The following is a 20,303-nucleotide window of genomic DNA, read 5'->3' on the forward strand; positions in this document are numbered from 1 at the left end:
CCCTTGTGAAAGTCATTGCTGAAAACTAAAAATATTAAATAAATAAAAAACAAAAAAACAAAAACAAAAAAAAGAATATATATTCTAATATATCCTAATGCTTGTCTGAGAATGCTATATTCAACAGACTATTGTTAAGTTTCCATAGCCTAGTGAAACACAGTTCTAAATATCACTAAACCATATTTGCATATCTAAATGTAGATTTTTGACTTACTAGAAACTGACTATTTCTTTATGGAAAATGACCAGTTCCATACATAAAGTACTAATTAGATGCCTTATAGTGGCATAAAGGTTAGTGTAAATTCTTGAAGTCTTTGCAGAGTGCAAAGTTAAGGAGAAATAGAAAAGCTTTATTTGTGGTCCTTATTTACAAACCATTCTAAGATCTTACCTAGGTGAGTATCATTACTAGCCAAGTAGCCACAAGTTGTTTAGCTATACCAATACCAATCCACAAAATAAATAAAATATAAAATCACCCTTAGTTCTATGGCTTCCTTTAAGTTTAGTAGTGTTGGTGTTTTAATGGCCAAAAATGGTGAAGAAAGTGCTAGGAATTGCAGTTGGAGGATTCTTTTAAAACACTTTTATTGTTGACACTCTAAATGTGAAGTCCTTTGTCTAGAGAATAGAACCACATGAAAAATGAAAGCAGTAGTTATAAAGAAGTGCCCCCAAAGTGGATGGCCTGTGAGGTTCTCCTCAGCAATATTAATAAATTGGTGGAACTAGCTTCATTGTATGCTCACCAGCAACAAGAAACATCCTTTCTTGAGATACTTAGTTATCTTTCTTTACAGCGTTCATGGTGAATATTGTCAAGCAGACCGTCATAAATATAGAATTTGTTCTGTTTCAAAATCCTCTGCAAAAGATAAATAAATAAATACTACAAAACAAATGGACAGAATCCTCCAAATAGGTTAGCATATAGCCTGATACTGAGTAATTTCATTTTGAAGATTTGGTAAAGGAAAAGACCCTTACAGGAAAATCTTGCAGAAAAAACAATACAGAGACTTTAAAAATACTAATCAAAAAAGAGTCCACAATACCATGAATAAATATTGTGGAACAAAAAGAAAGAGGAAAAATCTCCAGAAAAAAAGAATGATACAGCACAATAATTAAGTCCCCAGAAAGAATGAACCATTTATAAGAACTTTAAGAGTTTTTACAAAATTTGACAAAATGAAAAAAATAAGATCTGAGTTCTATAAAAATGAATATAATGTTTAAAGATGAACATGGAGAAACACAAAAAAAATTCTTGGAAAATTCATTGAAAATTTGTAATTAATGGCTTATATCAAGTATTGAAATATAAAGGTGACAGAACAATTACTGCAATATTCCAGTGGATCTGCAATCTCTTTAGAGTGTCTACCCTTCTAATAATATAGATTATAACTCATCCATGCCTGCCCATCCTTTATGATTTCTGTCCATGCCTTCCTGTAAGTTCACCACAGAGATTTTATCCAATGTATTTAGAGCCTTTTTTGTGGTGTTGTGTTTTGTTTTGTTTTTAACCATTGTAAAGACACTAATGGAGCAAGCAAACTGTCTTTTGGTTATTCTTCAATCTGGTTATTTGAGATCTTTTTCAATCATTTATTTAATTGACTTTTACACTGCTTCAAATTCAGTTCTTCAGAAATTGTAGTGTTCATGGCTCACAAACCATGTAATATAAACCAGAAGAATATTTATGTTAAAAAGATGAGCCTTTGCTTCAGGGAGAAACTTGGTGGTCATTAAAAGAATCCTATAGTTTTCTAAAGCAAAACAAACTACTTTTCTCCTTTTCAATTTTGGGCTCAATCTACTGTCCTTTTGCAGTGTCTGTCTAATATATAGATAGATGGATAGACAGAAAACAGACACTGATAGATGGGCTCAAAAGGTTGTCTACTTAATCTGTATATCATAATCTGACAATATGCTTATTCATCAATGTCATTTTTCTTGTATGGATAATTAAGCCAATCTTCCTTTGCGTGATTGTGGATCTTCTTTAAGAGTTTTTACAGTGTTCTAGGGTTTGATGCAACCAACCAAAGGTCATTAATAATCAGGACCATTTGAGGGAAAGTCTGTAAGGATAAAAGAAAATAATATAACAGTTTTAAAATAGCACAACTGAAGAGACAGTGTGATGTAGTAGAGAGAGATTGAGCACTGGAACCAGGAAGACTTGGATTCAATTCTTCACTCTCACGTTTATTGACTATGTGACCCTGGCCAAATCACTGAACCTCCCTCTACTGGAAGCAACTCTCTTAAGACTGTAAGCTGCTGATAAGGTGCTTATTCATGTTGGAAAGGGGAAAGTTTAACATCTCAGTAAACCACACCAGAGCTAGAGGATAGAGTTCAGTGATACTATCTGAGAATTATTCATCTTTCAGAAAAATGGGAAAAAACAAAGTGTCTGAAAGACTATTGGTGCAAAAAACAAGGAATTTTGAGTGATGATCTGGGTTCAAATCCTATCTCTACCACTCGCTACCTGTGTGAACTTGGGCAAAGGATTTAACCTCTGAGGCTCAGTTTCCTCATATGAAAAATGAAGTGTTTAACTAAATTCCTTCTAGTTTTATATCTGTAATCATTTGGATCCTGTGATGAATAATATATTTCATTAAATTCTATTAACAACTTCCTGGGAGAATTACATGTAGGAGACAAAATATACCTCAATACATTCCTTAAGATGCCATTGGAGATAAACAAAGTTTCCCTCACTCTAGAATATAAGCGCAAAATTCCAGAGCTTCATTTTGAAGAAAGAATCTTGTAAGCAACTTGTAGGAAGCAGTTCATAAATTGATAAACACATACACGTTATGTATGAAAAGTTCAAGAGGTATAGTTTCTGGGTAATTGATCGTTATATTAATCATGCTAGCAGATAATTAATAAAAGGAGTCAGTGGCACTCTAACAATGAAAAAGACCCCTCATGGAACCCATTCAGCACTTACATGCCCTTGGAAGAAGGGGTGCTCCTGAGAGTGGCATTCAACCTTGACTGGTTAACAACTAATGAGAAGAATGAATATTATAGTGAGAGGTGGGCTTATTCTAATGAGGGGCTGTGGGCTGTGACTATTATCACAAAGAGACTTATCTCTTATCCAGACTACCCTACCTAGGGCAATCTAGACAAAAGGAGGTCCACCTAAGCTCAGACCTGGCTGACTAAAACACAATGGGCCAGATTTCATCTTAGATTAAATTCTTCCCAAGGTTCTCTAGTTCCTTTGGGTCACAATTTCGAGATTTTATCTCATTATCCACCCTGCCCCACTAAGCTTTGACCTCATCTCCAAATGAGGAAGGGAAAAAATCCTGCATCTCCCCAATATTAACAGTTGGTTATTTAACAATAATTTCTCTATTCAGTAATGATGCGTGAAAGAAGTTGGGGCAGCTAGGTGGCGCAGTGAGTACAGCACCAGCTCTGGAGTCAGGAGGACCTGAGTTCAAATCCAGCCTCAGACACTTGACACACTAGCTGTGTGACCTTGGGCAAGTCACTTAACCCCAAATGCCCTACCTTCCCCCCTCTAAAAAAAATGAAAGAAGTTAAAATATATGTTGGGAGGCAATAGAAGTCAGTCTTTGCCTCAAAATGCCTATAATGTAAAACTGTGCCTATGACTTAATAAGAAAAGAAGAGGGTTTTTTTTTTTTATTTTTGATCAAAGGATTCTATTCTTTTATTTAAAAAAAAACACAGCTCAGCCTTTTTTGACAGACAAGTTGATCTCCGACATAACTTTGCAGAGGTAAACAAGCCTTTCAAGCAAGAAAAGAGACTTGCCCTAATCTTTGTGAGGAAGAAAAAATAGCTATTGATTCTTTGAAGCTCTACCTTATATAAAGAGGATCTTTAATAAAAACAAATGTTGGGGATTTTTTGTTGTGATTGAAAGGAGATTCTCACAGAAGGGGCACAGAAATTGGCATGCTAATTCATTTGTGATTTCAATGAATGAAAACCCTGAGAGAGTTTTGGGTAATCAATAATCAATTTATTAATTAGGCTAGCCAGCAAGCAATAAATTGATGGTCAGTGGTTTCTCCCAGTAACCAAAGACTCCACGGGAGACCTTGAAACACCTTAATTCCCTTCTGAAGGGGAACTCCCTTGACAAGTGAAACTCAGCCCTGACTGCTAGACATTTAATTTGGAGTAGGGTTAAAAGTCTTTAGCTCCTCCTGTTGAGAATTTCATCTTGAGACTCATCTCAAGGCTTTATCTTGAGACTCAGCTGCCTCAAGGCATCTCAGCACGGGGGAAACCATCTCTATCCCAACCTCTCTAGCTAGTTTTCTCCTTCATTAGCTGAGCTACCCTAAACTCTAATGTAGGGGACCAAGGACAAGGGGTTCCTCCTCCAGGCAAAGACTTGCCCAGACTGGATTCTGTTTATACTCATAAATTAGGTCTCCCAGTTGGGTGGAGTCCCACTCAACTAAGGAGCCTGTGCCTTAATGACTAGGAGCAAATTTCGTCACTTAGCCATGCCCCTCAGACACTTAACTGACCTTTTCAGGACTTGGATTTTAACAAAAATAAAAAGAAAAGGGTGGATCAAAATTAATAGTTGTTAATATAATAGTATGATATTAATTTCTCTCATGATGGATCTGTGGAAAGTAGCTTGGAGTTATGCAAAAAAAGTTACAGAATTGTTAATATTCTTTAACCTTGCAAAGGTATTACTAGGTTTATACCCTGGAGAAGGTTATTAACAATACAAAAAGTCTCAGCTCTACAATAATATTCATGACAAAGCAATTATAATTGGCATGTAAATATATAATAGAATGTGATTATAAGGGATGGCAAATATGAACAATTCAAAAATATATTGAAAACTTAGGTGAAGTGATACGATGATAAGGTAGCAAAACAAAAAATAACAATACACACTACTTCAATTATATAAATGACTATTTTGCCTGTAGATGGCAATAATAAAACAGAGCTTTAAAAAATCATAGGGAGATGGTAGTTAGGATAATCCTTGGTTCTATACTATCCCCTTGTGAAGTAGGCTGCAAATTTTTAAATGATAGCTATCTTATGACCCAGTTCCAACTTGGGCTATGATTCCTAACCTAAGAAATTTATGTCTTTTATTATTTGTTTTCACTATAATCCTCCATTTGCCTCTAATTTCCCCCTAAAAATGGGTTTACTTAAAATCTTTTTTCTCAGAAATCTCGTACCAATTCTATGTAAGCTTCTTGTAGTTAGGAACTATTTTATTTTTTCCTTTTATCCCCAAGCCCTAAAGCAGTGTCCAGTAATACAAGTAGTCGACACTTAAATAATGAATTGAATATATCATCATACATCCTTTTGGGGAGTTTTCTTAGTCTAAAAGTCATTCTTTGGTAGATAAAATAAGAACCTTTAGTCTATCATTGTTTATCATTGTCTGCTGTATCCCTAGCTATGGTTCTGCTCTTTTCTTCCTAACATAGCTTTTAAAAAAAGCCCCTTTTTTTTGCCTTAGTAGTCAGTCATCCAAAGTCCTGGTTTCATCAAAATATTCTTCAAGAAGAGAGTCAAAAAGGACTCATGATGGGGAAAGATATCTACCTCCAGAGAAAGAACTATGGAGTCTGAATGCAGATTGAGGCACACTGTTTGCTGTCCTTTTTTTCCTTTTGTTTTTCTCTTTTGGTTTTTTTGTTTTTGTTTTTGTTTCTTTCTCATGATTCATTCCATTGGTCATAATTCTTCTTTACAACTTGACTATTATGTAAATAAGTTTAATGCAAAGTTATATGTAGAAGATAATATCAGATTCCATGCTGTCTTGGGAGGGTGGGGGAAATCTGGAATTCAAAATCATGCAGAACTGAGTGTTGTAAACTAAAAATAAAAAATCTTAATAAAAAAAAAAAGAAGAGAGTCAAGTAGCATTGGAAACAGCAACCACTGAATAACATTGCAAGAAATAAATGACTATATGACAGACAAGAAAGTCTGGTTACTTGCAAAATCAGCTGAGTGTTTGTGATTAGATTATCCACTGATTAGAGCAAAGGTCAAAATTAACACCAAATTAGAAGAAAAGGTACAGGTGAGAAATAACTTCTCCAACCTGACCTATAAAATAAGCTGACTCTAAAAAATAGGAAATGATTAATAGCAAATACATAATGTCCTTGCCAAGCAGAGTGATGTGACACCCCAGGTAAATAATTGTTTAGGACACAAGCTCATTTATAAAATGGCAAAGAGGAAGATGATCGAAGACTATGAGTTATGTTCTTTATATTCTTTTTTTTTTGCAGGTAATTTGGAATATTTTTATTGTGAATTTTCCTGTTTTCCCAGACTTTAACCATAAAGTACAATTTGTTTTTCGTAAAATAACTTGAATTGGATGCAACTTACAAAGGCAAAACACACAAGGGAAGTCCTAGACTGAACACTCAATAAAATGAACGATGGCATGGACATGTCTAATAATGTGGAAATTGAGTGAACCACACTAACTCCATCTTTTACTCAATTGTGGATCTAGTTCAGTTCCCTTTCTATTCAATTATGGGTCTAGTCCAATTTCTATCCTATGAAAAAACTTAGGATGAGAATTGTGAAAATACTTTATTGTACTGTTTCGACCTAGCCTTGAGTGTGATTAGAGATAACTACCCTTATAATTATTTATTTTCTTGATAAGGATATATTTGTACAGGCACTGGAGACAACACTGGGGAGCAGAAATGAGGGTTTGAGGAGAGATTTACAGAGAATTAAAGAAATACACCGAAGCAAAATCTTATAATGTTTCAGCTGATTTCAAAAAAAAGCAGGGTTTTCAACCATGATCTTAGACAAGAAAGCAGCAAAAAACAACTTAATTAAAAGAAACAAATAGCAAAACTACATTCAGAAATGTATCCTAGGTATTGAATTAATATGAATATTTAATATATATGCATTGAATAACATAGCATCCACATATTCAAAGGAAAAGCTAAATAAAATACGGGGAGAAATATATAGTAAAACTCTATAAGGGCTGCCAGTATTCCAATTTTAACTTAAGAGAGAAAGAATAGACCAAAGAAATGGACATGCACATTAAAAAAAAAATTAGAGCACCAATAATTTAAAAAGTAACTGAACATTAAAATAGACATTCAAAAAAACAAAATGTTGAAAGCAAGAAATCTAAGCAAATTTGACAAAAATAAATTAGAAGTTAAAGACCTAAACAGAATTTTAGAAAAATTAGAAAAAAGAAGGAAAAACAACACATTTTTAAAAAATGTTTTGTTGATGCTTTTCTTTCTTTTTTAAAAAATCTATTTTAAAATGCACATATTTGAAAGGAGTAGCAAGTTGTGAATAGCAGATTTGCAGTTTCATGTACATTCGTCTTTTTTATTGTACTAGTATAGAAATGCTTGTTTTATTCCATAAATTAAAAAGCAAAATTTTTTAAATACACACATTTAAGAGGTTCAGAAATTCAGGAGGAACCATAAACAACAAGAAAACAGTGCAAATTTTTTTGGCTGCCTTTCTAAATTTAAGATAAATTTTTAAAATATTTTAGATAATAGAAATTTGCAGCTCATATAGAATCTTCTTTTTATCTTTGTACATTGAAATGTTTGTTTCCTGATGGTTGTTACATTCATAATAAAAAGAAAAAAAAGTAAAGACAAAAAAAGAAAAATTAGATATAACTTTAGCAATTATTGATTGGAAATAGAAAAAAAGTATACATAGTTCTTAGCTGTGAATAGCCACTTTACAAAATTGACCATGTATTATGGGATTAAAAACTTTATAAACAAACAAATGCAGCAGGCAAACATTAAACACATTTTTTTTTTTACTGACCACAGTGAAATAAAGTTATATTCAATAAAGGAGCAACAAAGAAAGGGGTAAAAATTGATTTGAGAGGAAATAATTTAATCCTAAAGAACTGATTGGCCAGGAAACAAATCATAGAAATAAACAAAAAAATTTCATTGAGATAATGACAAAGAGCCAACATACCAAAATTTGTACATTGCAGCCAAAGCAGCCCTTGTGGGAAATATTATATATTTAAGTACTTTCATCAAAAAAAGAGAGAAAGAATAGACCAAAGAAATGGTTAACATGCACATTTTTAAAAAAATTAGAATGCCAATAATTTTAAATATAATTGAACATTAAAATAGAAATACAAAAAATAAAAAACTGAAAGCAAGAAACAAACATTGAATTAATAAATAAAATGAGGACTTATTTTTAAACCATTAAAATACATAAACTATTATGTAGTTTGATTTTTTAAAAAAATCAAATAAGTAATATCAAAACTTTTTAAATGATAATTCATAACAAATGAAGAAATAAATTATTCAAAGCTATTTTACTCAGCTATATGCCAATAAAACTGAAAAATTAATTGAATGTGTTCAAAAATATAAAATATTCAGCTTGGCAGAACAAAAAATGGGGAATTTAAATAACTCAAGTCTCAGAAAAAGAAATTGGATAAGGCATAAATGAACTCCCATGGGAAGAAGCCTGTGATCAGATGTATGTTCATATGAATCCTATCAAACATTCAAGAAGCAATTAAATCCAGTATTACATAAACTTAGAAAAAAAGGGATCCTGCCACAAATTCCTCCTATGATACAGATATGTTCTTGTTACCTAAAACAGCAAGAGTCAAAATAGAGAAAGAAAACTATAGACCAATATCTGTAATGAATAATGATGTGGAAATAAAATATTATCAAAGAGTCTGTATACCAATATATCACAAAGACCATATGCTATGACCAGATTGGATTTCTACCAAGAATGCAAGATTGGTTCAGTATGAGGAAAACTGTCAAAGTAAAAGACTATATTAACAACAGCAGAAAATCCTATGATTATATTAATAGATGCAGAAAAAGTACTTTGGAGCAAAATAAATCATACATTTCCTTCAAAAACACTGAAAACATAGAAATAATTCAACCTTTCCTTAATATGTAGTGTATGTGTGTGTGTGTGTATGTGTGTGTGTGTGTGTCTGTATACCAAGAGCCAGCATTACATGTTATAGGGATGAACTAAAGACCTTTCCAATAAGATTGGGGTAAAGCAAGGATATGATATCTATTATTACCACGACTTCTTGATATAGTACTAGAAATGTTAACTATAGCTCTGAGAAAAGAATTGAGGAAGGGAGGTATGGGCAAAGAGGGAAAAAAATGCTTTTTGAATATATGTTTTACTTAGCACATGCTACAGAGTCAACTAAAAGTTAATTGAAACTTGTGTTAAGCAACCTTGCAGGATATAAAATAAATCCACACAAATCATCAGCATTTGTAAAATGAACATAACCCAACACGGAGAAATAGCAAGAGAAATTCCATTCAAAATAACTATAGAATATATAATCATTAAATAAGTAAACACTTGTTAAGTGTCTAGGGTCACACACCTAGTAAGTGTCTGAGGTCACATTTGAACTCAGGGCCTCCTGACTCCAGGGCCTGGGCTCTATCCCCTGTACCACCTAGCTGCCCCACTAGATGCTTTCTGACAGAGAAATTTTGGACTTAAAGAACACAGTGAGGCATGTATTTCTGAATATAGCCACTGCAGGGATTTGTTTTGCTTACCAATATATATTTGTTCCAAGGGTTTTTATTTTCTTTTTTTTAATAGGGACAGGTAAGAGGGAAATAAACACATTTTTCTTAATTTTTTAAAATTATATTTATTTTTTTTAAAGGAGAAAAAGATATTAGCAAGGACATGTATGATGGTAAAGGAGGTAGGCCAGTCATATTGTAAGAGTGAAAGCTACAGGCTGTTGCAATGGTATCCACAAAACGATAAAAGATCATAAAGGAAGACTTTAAGCATATTGAACAAATTTTCTGCGGAGAATTTAAGGAAGGGCATAAATAAGAATTCTACAAGATGGAAAGGTATTGGGTTGTTATCTACACCAATAGAGTTTTGATAACAATGAATTCAGAAATCCACTGAGGTAAGAAATATTGTAATCTCACTTTTATATCCCAACAACTTCATAGCATTGCCAAAATTAGAGTAAGTGTTTTGGTTTCCAGCAAAGGTGATTTCTGTTGACCAAAGAATGATGCAAGTTCATCTCATCTCTTGGCCCTAATTCCATTTCATCTTTAATGCCATAATTAAACAGTTATCTGGTCAAATAGTCTTTCTTCCAGTTGCTTCTCATAAAATCTGTATTCTTCGTTATGTTGATAGTGCGGTTGCAGGTAGCATCAAATGAGTACTAAAAGAACACTCAATCTCAATTCATCAGACACGGGTTCACAGTTGGCTTAGATAGTTACTACTTTTGTGGTTGGATAAGTCACTTAACTTCTCTAGGCATTAGTTTCCTTATCTTTAAAATCAAAGATATAAGACTAGATACTCTCTTGTGGTTTCTTCAACCTCTAAATCCTATGAACTTTCCAAACAAAGTTCATTCATCTTGTAATATCAAACTGCAGAAGAGTAAAAGCTGAGCTTCTAAGTACCATAGTCTATTTTTTGCCTTCATTCTGTCACCAAAAACTCAAACGTTACTTTTCAAGTAAGTGCTAGTCAGTGTGATCTTCAGTCAAAATACTTTCCCTGACTGGCTGAACACTTAGATATAAATTTTTCTGAGTAGTTTGTAAACTAAGCCTGTACTTCAGTTGAAGGTAAGTCACATAATTTTTAGCTTGTTTTCAAGCTAGTGTAAACAGACATTAAAAGTTTTTTTTGTATATACATACATACATATATATATATGTCTCTGCTAGGCAGTAAGTGACTTACTTGCCACTATAGTTAAAATGTTGTGATATATTCATCTGAAGATGCCTTTTACAGAAATAGTTTTGATATGGTGCCAATTTTAATACTAAAAAGCTATAAACTTTAGGTGTTACCGTGTTTTGATGTTTAAAGGTTATCCTAAAGATTCCATTTATATGTGTGTATATAGAGAGAGAGATATATAGAGACATACATCTTTATCTACAGATAGAGATTCCGTATATGCTCTGAATGTTTGCTTTGGGCTAAAGAAGGGGTGGGGAACCAGAGTCCTCTAGGCCGCATGTCTTCAGGTGCAGCCCTTTCACTGAATACAAACTTCACAGAACAAATCCCCTTAATAAAAGGATTTGTTCTGTGAAGTTGGGATTCAGTGAAAGGGCCGCACAGCCGCTAAACGATATTATGATCAAATTCTAATCTAACCTTCAAAATAAATAAAGGATATGATTTCTGTCTCTAACAAACATGGGATCTAATGAAGTATTTAAAAAGCACATACAATTGAAACATACAAAGGAATATTGATAATCTCCAAGGAGAAAAATATTGACAAAACAATTCTGGCTTTTCCACTTTAAAAATAACACAAACATACTGTGCGTGTGTGTGTGTGTGTGTGTGTGTGTGTGTGAATTACACGTACCATTATAAAACGAGAGTATCTTTTAAATTTGGTGTCATAAGGAACTTCTTGTGATGAACCATCATTTTTTACCTACAGGTGACTTAGTATAATACACAATTTCTTAATGTATTAAATGACTATATTAATCAAATTTCTTTATTTCTTTTGATTGATAGAAGTGAGCTGAATCAACAGAAACTTCATACCCAAGAATTGCTTTCTCAGCTGGAAACAGCAAATGAAAAAGTACTTGAGGTAAGATAATGACTCATCTGGGAGATACTTCTTTTATAGCTCAATAATCATATTATTGAGTTTTACCTTGAGCCAAGTTCAAATGAATTATATGCTTGAAAATGCCCATAGAGATATAAATGCATATTATAGGAATAAACCCAAATTGGAAAAGTCCACCACCTTATTTGCATTTGCTAGAATATATATGCTATAAACTTTAAATTCATTCTTGAAATATAAATGATAAAACTAAGCATTCTGAATTTATCATGATTCAGAGAACATTGTAAGGAACATTTAACCCTCCTTATGCATGCCTACGATTATTCTTTTTTAATAACTTCCAAGTTTTGTTTTATTCCATAACAAAAGTGACAGTACAGAATTTGTGATTAAACTCTACTTGTCCATAGTTACAAAAAGCTTAAATAAAATGTATTTGTTTTTTTAAAATGTAAAGTTGGGATGGGATTTATTGCTTATCTGAAAGTCCTTCAGAATGGTACAAAAATTAAATAGGCAATTTTTGGATAATGATTGAAGCTAACTAAAATATTTTAGGGTATTTTAGTGCTTCTTTTGATGTTCTTACTTTGGAGCAAAGTAAATCAGAGAAACTTACAGAAAGTAGCAATGGAAATTTAATAAATATGTATTTAAGACACCTTTTTAGAACATAAATGCTCAAGTTGCTTAGAGATCGATTCTATTTAAATATACAGGATTGTCATATCAATATTTGATATATTAGACGTGACATTTACTCTCACTAGTGATGTTCATCAAATTTCTTGATTTCTTTTGATTGATAGAAGTGAGCTGATGCAAGCTCCAAATTCCTTAGGCATAGGGTCTAACCCCTTCCTTATTCTCTTCTATTTGGGAGCTAAAATTAAAGAATAAAATCCAGTTATTCTACTCAACATAAGACCTTGCTGATTCATTTAGGAAAACAACATTCGGTCATGAAAGTATGTGAATGTAAGGCAGTAGATGCTGTATCGGATTCCTGCAGCTTGGCAGAGGCTCGTTATAACAAACCAAAATCCAGCAGATCCAGGAAGAATTATTAGAATGATTTGTCTCCATAGTCCATTATATTAATGCTGCTTCAGGTGGCAAGCACTTACTACCATCAGGTGTATCATTCCTGAGTAGAAGGGTTAATGTAAAATAACTCAATAGATTCTTTGAACTGATTAGCAATATAGTATTCCATGAGTCATTTGAAACTATTTTGCCAACTGGTTTTATTGGCCTTAAAATATAATCATTTTGACAAGTAGAGATTGTTGAAGGAACACACAAAAACTTGAGTTCCAAAACCTCCCTCTGCTGCCCCATACCTCGTAAGGCACGCGGCTTTCTTTCGATCATAATTTGATCAGTATTTATGTAAGGAAAGGCTGAATATTTCAGTCAGGATTTCTAGAATAAATATCTTCTATCTGTTGCAAATAAATGATGGTAAAGTCCCCTTCTTCTGACAAGGATTTAAAAGCATGTATGTTAACCTTAAAAGCAAGGTTAACAAAATAAGAATTAGAGGTATTTTTCTTATTTGTCAACCTTTCAAATTTGACTTATTACCAATTTGCTTTTAACATTAATAACTTGCTTTCTTGGAAGGTTTGTATGTATGGAAAAAAGAATTATGCAGTTAGAATGTAAACTATGACTTAAAAACTGGTCTTAATATATGAAAACTACATTTTGTTGTCTTTTTGCTTTTTTGCAAATAGTAGTGTCCAAATTCAGCATCACTCAAACTCAGACTGCTTTAAGGTTTCTCCATTTCACATTGGAATGTGTTAACAAAAGTCTATGTTTCTATGATATTGTTTCCCTAAAACAGAATGAAAAGATAATTATGGAACATCAAGAAAAAACCAACAGACTTCAAAGACGCCTGAGTCAGGCAGAACAGAGAGCAGCTTCAGCCTCTCAGCAGGTAGAGAACAACTTCATTACTGTTAGATGAATAAAACAGTCTAAATGGGACAAGAATAAGAAAAGCATTTTGAAAATTCCTAGAGAAGAAGTGTTTTTTTGTTTGCCTTTTATTAAAATTAGGCAGCTTAATTTGGCATTGAAAATTAGCAAACTTGGAGAAATAAAAAATTTTGGAACCTCTGAGATTATTTGATCCAAACACATACTCTATGATATATAGTATTAGTTGTCTCCAAAAGCTGACATTTGAGTGACTATGAAATTGGAATGTCTTCTAACCTCAAGGTGTGTGAGGCTATCACTTCTATAAAATTAAGATTAGGAATTTTTTAAAAAAAATCTCGACAGCATGTGTTAATTTCTTGTTGTGTTTGTTCTTTTTGAAGTGGAAAAAAAAATTGGCCTTCAGAAGGGCAACTTCATTTGTTCCAGGTATACAAATTCACTTAAATAAAGTAATCACTGAGATGATAGAAACATGATTAGGAAATCTCAGAGACCATTACATATTAAGTAATTTCATCTACAGGGAAACATTTGTTTTGAAGTGACATTCCCCTCTGATAGATAGTAGCCAAGATTTTAGGAATTACAATTATTTCTCTTCGAATGTCCAGAGCTAAAAATTCCAGCATTTTCCTTGTGGGAGTCTTCATATTGTTCTATCAAAGCCCTAGTCTATGAGAGTAAGGTTTTCTTGAAACTCAACAGCATAAATTTGTCAGTATTATTGCTAAGGATAAAAAGTAGTTAATTTGTATCTTCTTCATAATAGCATTTTAAATGCTTCCTTAGAGACAACTAAACTAAATCTTATTCTACATTAAATAATCTAGGTCCTTTCATTTTTATATTTCTTTTCCCTAACATATTTCCACGTGGGTTTTTTCCTGAACATTCAATTCTAGATATTCTACATTCCTCTTAAAATTTAAAAAAAAAAGTAGACATAATATCCTGAATAAAGAACTTACAGTTGATAGATTGGAAAATTTGAAGGATTGTTTAACATCCTGGAGTCTTACTGACATAGCAGAGGATCATATTAGCCCTTTCACTAACAGCACTACATTTTTTACCCATTTAGTTTGTAGTCTAGATAGTTTAGGTCATTTGTTGTAATCTATGTTTTTTGAGGTTCTTGGTGTATCACCCTTCACTATTGAATGACTCCTTAATTTTCAGAAGCATTTCTCTAATTTATGAAACATTTCACATTCTGAAGCCATGGATTATAAGACTTCTAACAAAAGACCTTAATAGATATTGATTCTAAGTTTTTGGTCCATTTTCTTTCCTGTTATTCTGCTAAAGTAAAACTTTCCATGGGAAAAAGAACAGCTTACTGATTGTTTGTTTTAATTGCAGCTCAGTGTGATTACAGTGCAGAGAAGAAAAGCAGCCTCCATGATGGATCTGGAAAATATTTAAAAATATGCCATCGTTCATTCACATCCCTTTAGAGTTGGGAAAGCTGTCAGAGTAGCTGTATATTGGAATGGTAAAGCCTGAAGCATATGCTTAGGCTTGTGTCATTGTGCATAAGCAGTTTCCTGTTTGGGGGGGATGGGAAAGCCAAACAGTGACATCTTCACAGTAAGTAAAGGAAATACACTATAAAAATATAGTTCCCTAATGAACTTCAGTGGAGAATAAAGCCATCTCAGAAGAGTTCATTCCTTTCATGAAACTGTATATTTGTTTACTTGCCTTTTTTCTCCTCTAAAAATCTAAAGTGTATTATAATTCTAATCATGAAAAAATATTGAGAAAATGCTAGAAACTTAATATTTCTACCTTCAAGAATTTGTGGACTTCACAACTGATCATAACTTCTGATCAATTTTCGTATTTCCTAAGTGTCCATTTTCTATAGTGAACTCTTCGAATTGTAATAAATTTTCCTTTTTCTAAAACAATGCTGTCATACATCTTGATATATAATTGGGATAATTTTGTTACATTTCTGACTCATTTAGGACTCTAGGACTTGCTGCCTAAGGATTTTTGGGGTCTGTGACTGCTATCCAAAGGAATAGTGATCAATCAAGTTCATGTTCTAAAATCACTTAAGCATTTAAATTTCAGTTATGTTGATATTTAAAATCTTTGCATTTCTTATTCTGTTTTCTACTTCATAATCATTTCTAGGAGTCTGTTTTTATCGAAGTACTTTCTGGTTACTATATTTCTGAAAGCTCATGTATTTTTATTTGCAATATGGTAACATTGCAAGTTAGACAATGAGACACCAGAGTTTATATTGCTATATCACTTCAGTTTTCATAGATCTTAGCTTATATTTTGTATCTAAAGAAAATAAGCATTCTGAATTCTTTAAATCAATCATTTGGGCCTTATAACTCTGGAAATGGATTGGCATAAAATGTCATAAGAGAAATTAGACTGCCTACTTTATGTAACAGAAAAAATATGCCTAAACCATCCACAAAACCTGACATTGGTCTAAGTTTTGGATTGGGAGTTTGAATTCTAAATCCAGATATGCCATCTTTCTTTTCTTCTTAGCTTTCACCCTTCTGATGCCTCAGTTTCCCCTGTTGGTTAAAATAATAGATATTATTCCCAATATTTTTATTCTAAAGTACTTTGAAAACAAAAAGCAATGTGTGTATACATAGAAATGCAATAATAGTATACTCTTGAGTTCCCTACTATTCGATTATTTCAGTTTTTTTAAGAGTTTTTCATTTGTGTTTTTAAAGCCAGTTACTTTCTGTAGCTGTGCATTCAAAGGCAATTCAAAGTGAAATTCGTCTTCCCATTCAGGGCTTGGAGTCAGAAAAATCTGACTTTAAATCTGGCCTCTGCCACTTGCTCCAAGACCATGGGCAACGCCTGTAACTTCTCTGAGCCTCAGCTGTAAGGCCCCTCACTGGTCTAAATCTGTGATCTTAGGATGTTAAACTCTTCCCATTACTTATGAATAATACTTGCTTCATCTTCTAAAAACATACACATTCTCCTTTCCTCTCTCCCTCTCTCCCTCTCTCCCTCTCTCTCTCTCTCTCCCTCTCTCCCTCTCTCCCTCTCTCTCTCTCTCTGTCTCTCTCTCTCTGTCTCTCTCTCTCTTTCTCTTTCTCTCCCTCTCTGTCCCTCTCCCCACCCCACTCCCAAGACTTCCCTTCTTTAAGACTCTTTGAAATTCCTATCTCTAGATTCATTTGTTTTCCATGTGCATAGATATGGGAATATGGCTTCTCACACCCTTGTTTACAGTGTTCTCCAAGATTAGACCAGAATAATCTATACATGAGTACAGGCCCTTCTGGCCCACTGATGAAGGTGATCAGTCTTGTGCTTATATTAACAACACAATCTGACCATTAATAGTTACTTTTATTTACCCAAAGTACATTATTATGTGAGGATTTGATACTTCTAAAAACTTTTTTTGAAATCCTAAGTTCTGCTTTTATTCTCATGATAACATTTATTTTGTATACTCCTTTCAGAAAGAGGAGACGATGAGCATACTAAGAGGAGAGAGAAAAAGGAAATGAAATGAAAATCAAATGGAGACACATAAATAGTTCATTTCATTTATTCACATTACTTTATTGTGTCCCCCTCGATGAAGAAAGAAGATATGATTACCTCCTTCTCTTCTATATATGAATAATCAAATCAGAGTAACCAGCAGACTTCTGAAGCCACATGATATGGCTACACTAAGTATGAAACACATTATTTATCTATCTGCCATCCATTAAATGTTGGCAGTAATGTGTACATTTCACAAACATCACATGCTCTCAAGCCAAGAAACAGTGGGAAAACAATTCCTATGTTTTATTGTAAAATCTAATTTTGAACTGTGACACATTTTTTTCTCCTTACTAGCAAGTCATTGGTGAGCCATTTTTCTAAATTCCCATTTGACAATGATTGTTATCTATCTATCTGTCTGTCTATCTATCAGTCTATCATCTATATATTTGATAATTTTAAAAAATTAAATCAGAGATGCCATACACAGAAGTACTCATATCCTCTCTCCTTATAGACCTATTGGGATTTGTAGCATTTGTGCCAGTTAGCATTAGAGTAGCTGGGCACAGTTCTTCGCACATGTAAGTGCTTAATAAATGTTCATGGATTGATAAGTTGTTTCATCCTGGTAAGCTGGTTGATGAAATAGAAAGAATACTGACCTACAAGTCAGAAATCCTAGAACTAAGGCTTAGATCCATCTTCTCTTCCTCCTCTTCCAACCGCCCCCCCCCGGCACCCCCCGCCAAGAGCTTAAAGTCACTTAACCTCTCTGAACCCCCTACAGCACAGCCAGTGAAGCAACACCTGTGGAGAAGGGCCAGCTATATTTATCAACTCCAGACCTCCTACCAGCAGGGCAGACAAGACCACACAGCTAAAGCAAACGGGCACTCTGAAAGAGATGGGAGACACTAGTCAGGCAGACAGACAACACTTATTATGTGCCGGAACTGTGCTAAATGTGTAATATATAAATAGAAGCAAAAAAAAGTGCCCTCTAGGAATTTATATTGTAATAGGAGAAGAAAATTCATCAAAAGAAACTGAAAAGTAGGGTGGAAAATCAGAAACATAGCCCAGGAGGGGAATGAAGCATTGCCAACCCTAGCCCCAAAATAGAGACTCCCAAAATGTGAGAAGGGAACTGGGATGGAAGAGGGATGTTTCAAGATGAGAAGGCAGCTGAGTGATTTTACCAAAGTCCAGAGAGTCAGAAGTACATTCACGCAAGCTAAACCACCGTATCACACTAATGACAAACTGCTGTCGACAAACAGTTGTTACAAGGTGCTGCCTCCTTGATGGCCACATCTGCTGAAGATCCATAAAAGAACATTCTTGCCATCAAAGTCCTTGACACTGTCAAAGGGTTCAGTGTCAGAAATGAATATATTTGTTTTTTTTTAAATCAGTGGAAATGACATTAAAGAAGATACATTACCATCTGCTTTGCTGGACCTTAGAGACCATCTGACTCGCAACTGAAACCACCTCTATACATCGTCTCCTCCCATAGAATGTGAGCTCCTCGAGAGCAGGGACTGTCTCTGCTTCTGTTTGTATTCCCCACGCTTAGTACGGTGCTAGGGATAAGCGCTTAATAAATGCCTTTCCATCCATTCATTCAGCTGAAAAATAGAGCTAATAATGCCCTCCCTATCTGCCTACTAGAATCATTTCAGTGAACACATGGAATTATGTGTAAGAAAGTACTTTGGAAACTATTGTTATCTGTAAATAATAAACAATAACAAATACGCAATATATAATAGCCAGCAGCTTGACCATGAATATCCATATTGCCCCAGACATCAGCACCATTGTGATCATTTCACAAGCAGACATCCTGCCATGTTGTGTAGCTACATCTAGTTCAGCGCTTTACCTGAATTAACTACTTATGAAGGACATAGAACCGAAAGAACTGAACTGTATTTACCTCGACATCCTTGCTATGAATGAATCCAAAAGAAAAAGTTACAGCAAAATGAAAGGATGGCTCACAGTATCATCTTGGAGAAGCACAGAAATTGGCAGAATTAGTTTCGTCATTTCCAGAGCCAATAGGAAATGTTATTTCATGGTATATATGGTCATCTCATATTGCAGTGCTCATGAGAAGTATAGTGGAAATTATTGAAGCTTACACATCAATATCTGCAGAGAATGAAGAGGTAAAGAAATTCTTCCAAGAACTTGATAAGACCTTCCAAATTAAATAAAAATATTTTGATACCTGGTGACTTCAGTGCAATTGTTATAGTTATGTGTAGATGGTAAAAAATATAATGAAAAAATATAGCATTGGAATGAGGAATGAGACACCGAAATATACAGAAGCCTCATGTCTAGATATCATTGATACTTCCTTTTAAAAAAGAAATGGAAGGCAGTAGATAGGGTGAGCCACTAGCAACATAACAAAAAATTAAATTGATTATCTTTTAATGATCTGAAAACAGTTTGTTACTGATCTGGAAGTCATTTCTGAATTGTCTGTGTATAGTTAAGCCATCAATGTTACAGGAAAGGTCAAAATTAATACAAAACTAGAAGGATGAAAACAAGAAAATAATAGTTTGCAATTGAAATAATCAGTCCTATCTTGTTCAAATTTTTATGATGAAAAACATAATATATAGAAAGGATATAGACAGAATATATTGCTTCCTAAGTTTGTTGTGTTTCTTTAGGGGAGGAAATGGGGAGATTAGAGTTTGGTTTAACCTGTGATTTTAGTGATATACAGAGCTCATGGCTCAGTAAATCTCTTCCACCAATGCAGATCGGCAATTCTACTACAACTTATAAATATAAGTTTCTTGAGACACTGAGAAGTTATCCAGGATCTTAGAGTGTAACTTGAACCCATTTTCATAACTTCAGGGCCAGCCTTAAAGCTGCTTTGCCAAACTACCTCTTAGAAGTTTAACCAATGTAAACATTTTTGTTAAATGTTTTTATTGATATTTTCTGTTTCTTACATCACCATAGTTATCCCAAATAGTCCTTTCCCTCCATCTCCCTAAGAACTGTACCATATGAAAGTAGGATTTTTTAAAGAGGACAAAAAAAAAATAGCACAACTGACCAATACATTGAAAAAGTTCAAAAACAT

At 33.6% G+C, this 20,303-nt stretch overlaps 1 protein-coding gene across 1 annotated transcript in view; it reads left to right on the forward strand.

Moving 5' to 3' along the window:
- The window catches only part of SCLT1 (sodium channel and clathrin linker 1), a 258,104-nt gene extending 242,582 nt beyond the window's left edge, over positions 1–15,522 (forward strand). Inside the window, exons 19-21 of the mRNA XM_036765501.1 lie at positions 11,656–11,734; positions 13,572–13,667; positions 15,038–15,522. Of these exons, the coding sequence (XP_036621396.1) occupies positions 11,656–11,734; positions 13,572–13,667; positions 15,038–15,100 (238 nt within the window). The 3' untranslated portion in view covers positions 15,101–15,522. The remainder of the gene's footprint in view (positions 1–11,655; positions 11,735–13,571; positions 13,668–15,037) is intronic.
- The last annotated feature ends 4,781 nt before the right edge of the window (positions 15,523–20,303 follow it).

Source organism: Trichosurus vulpecula, chromosome 6 (assembly GCF_011100635.1).
Source record: "Trichosurus vulpecula isolate mTriVul1 chromosome 6, mTriVul1.pri, whole genome shotgun sequence".
In the NCBI taxonomy this organism is placed as follows: domain Eukaryota; kingdom Metazoa; phylum Chordata; class Mammalia; order Diprotodontia; family Phalangeridae; genus Trichosurus; species Trichosurus vulpecula.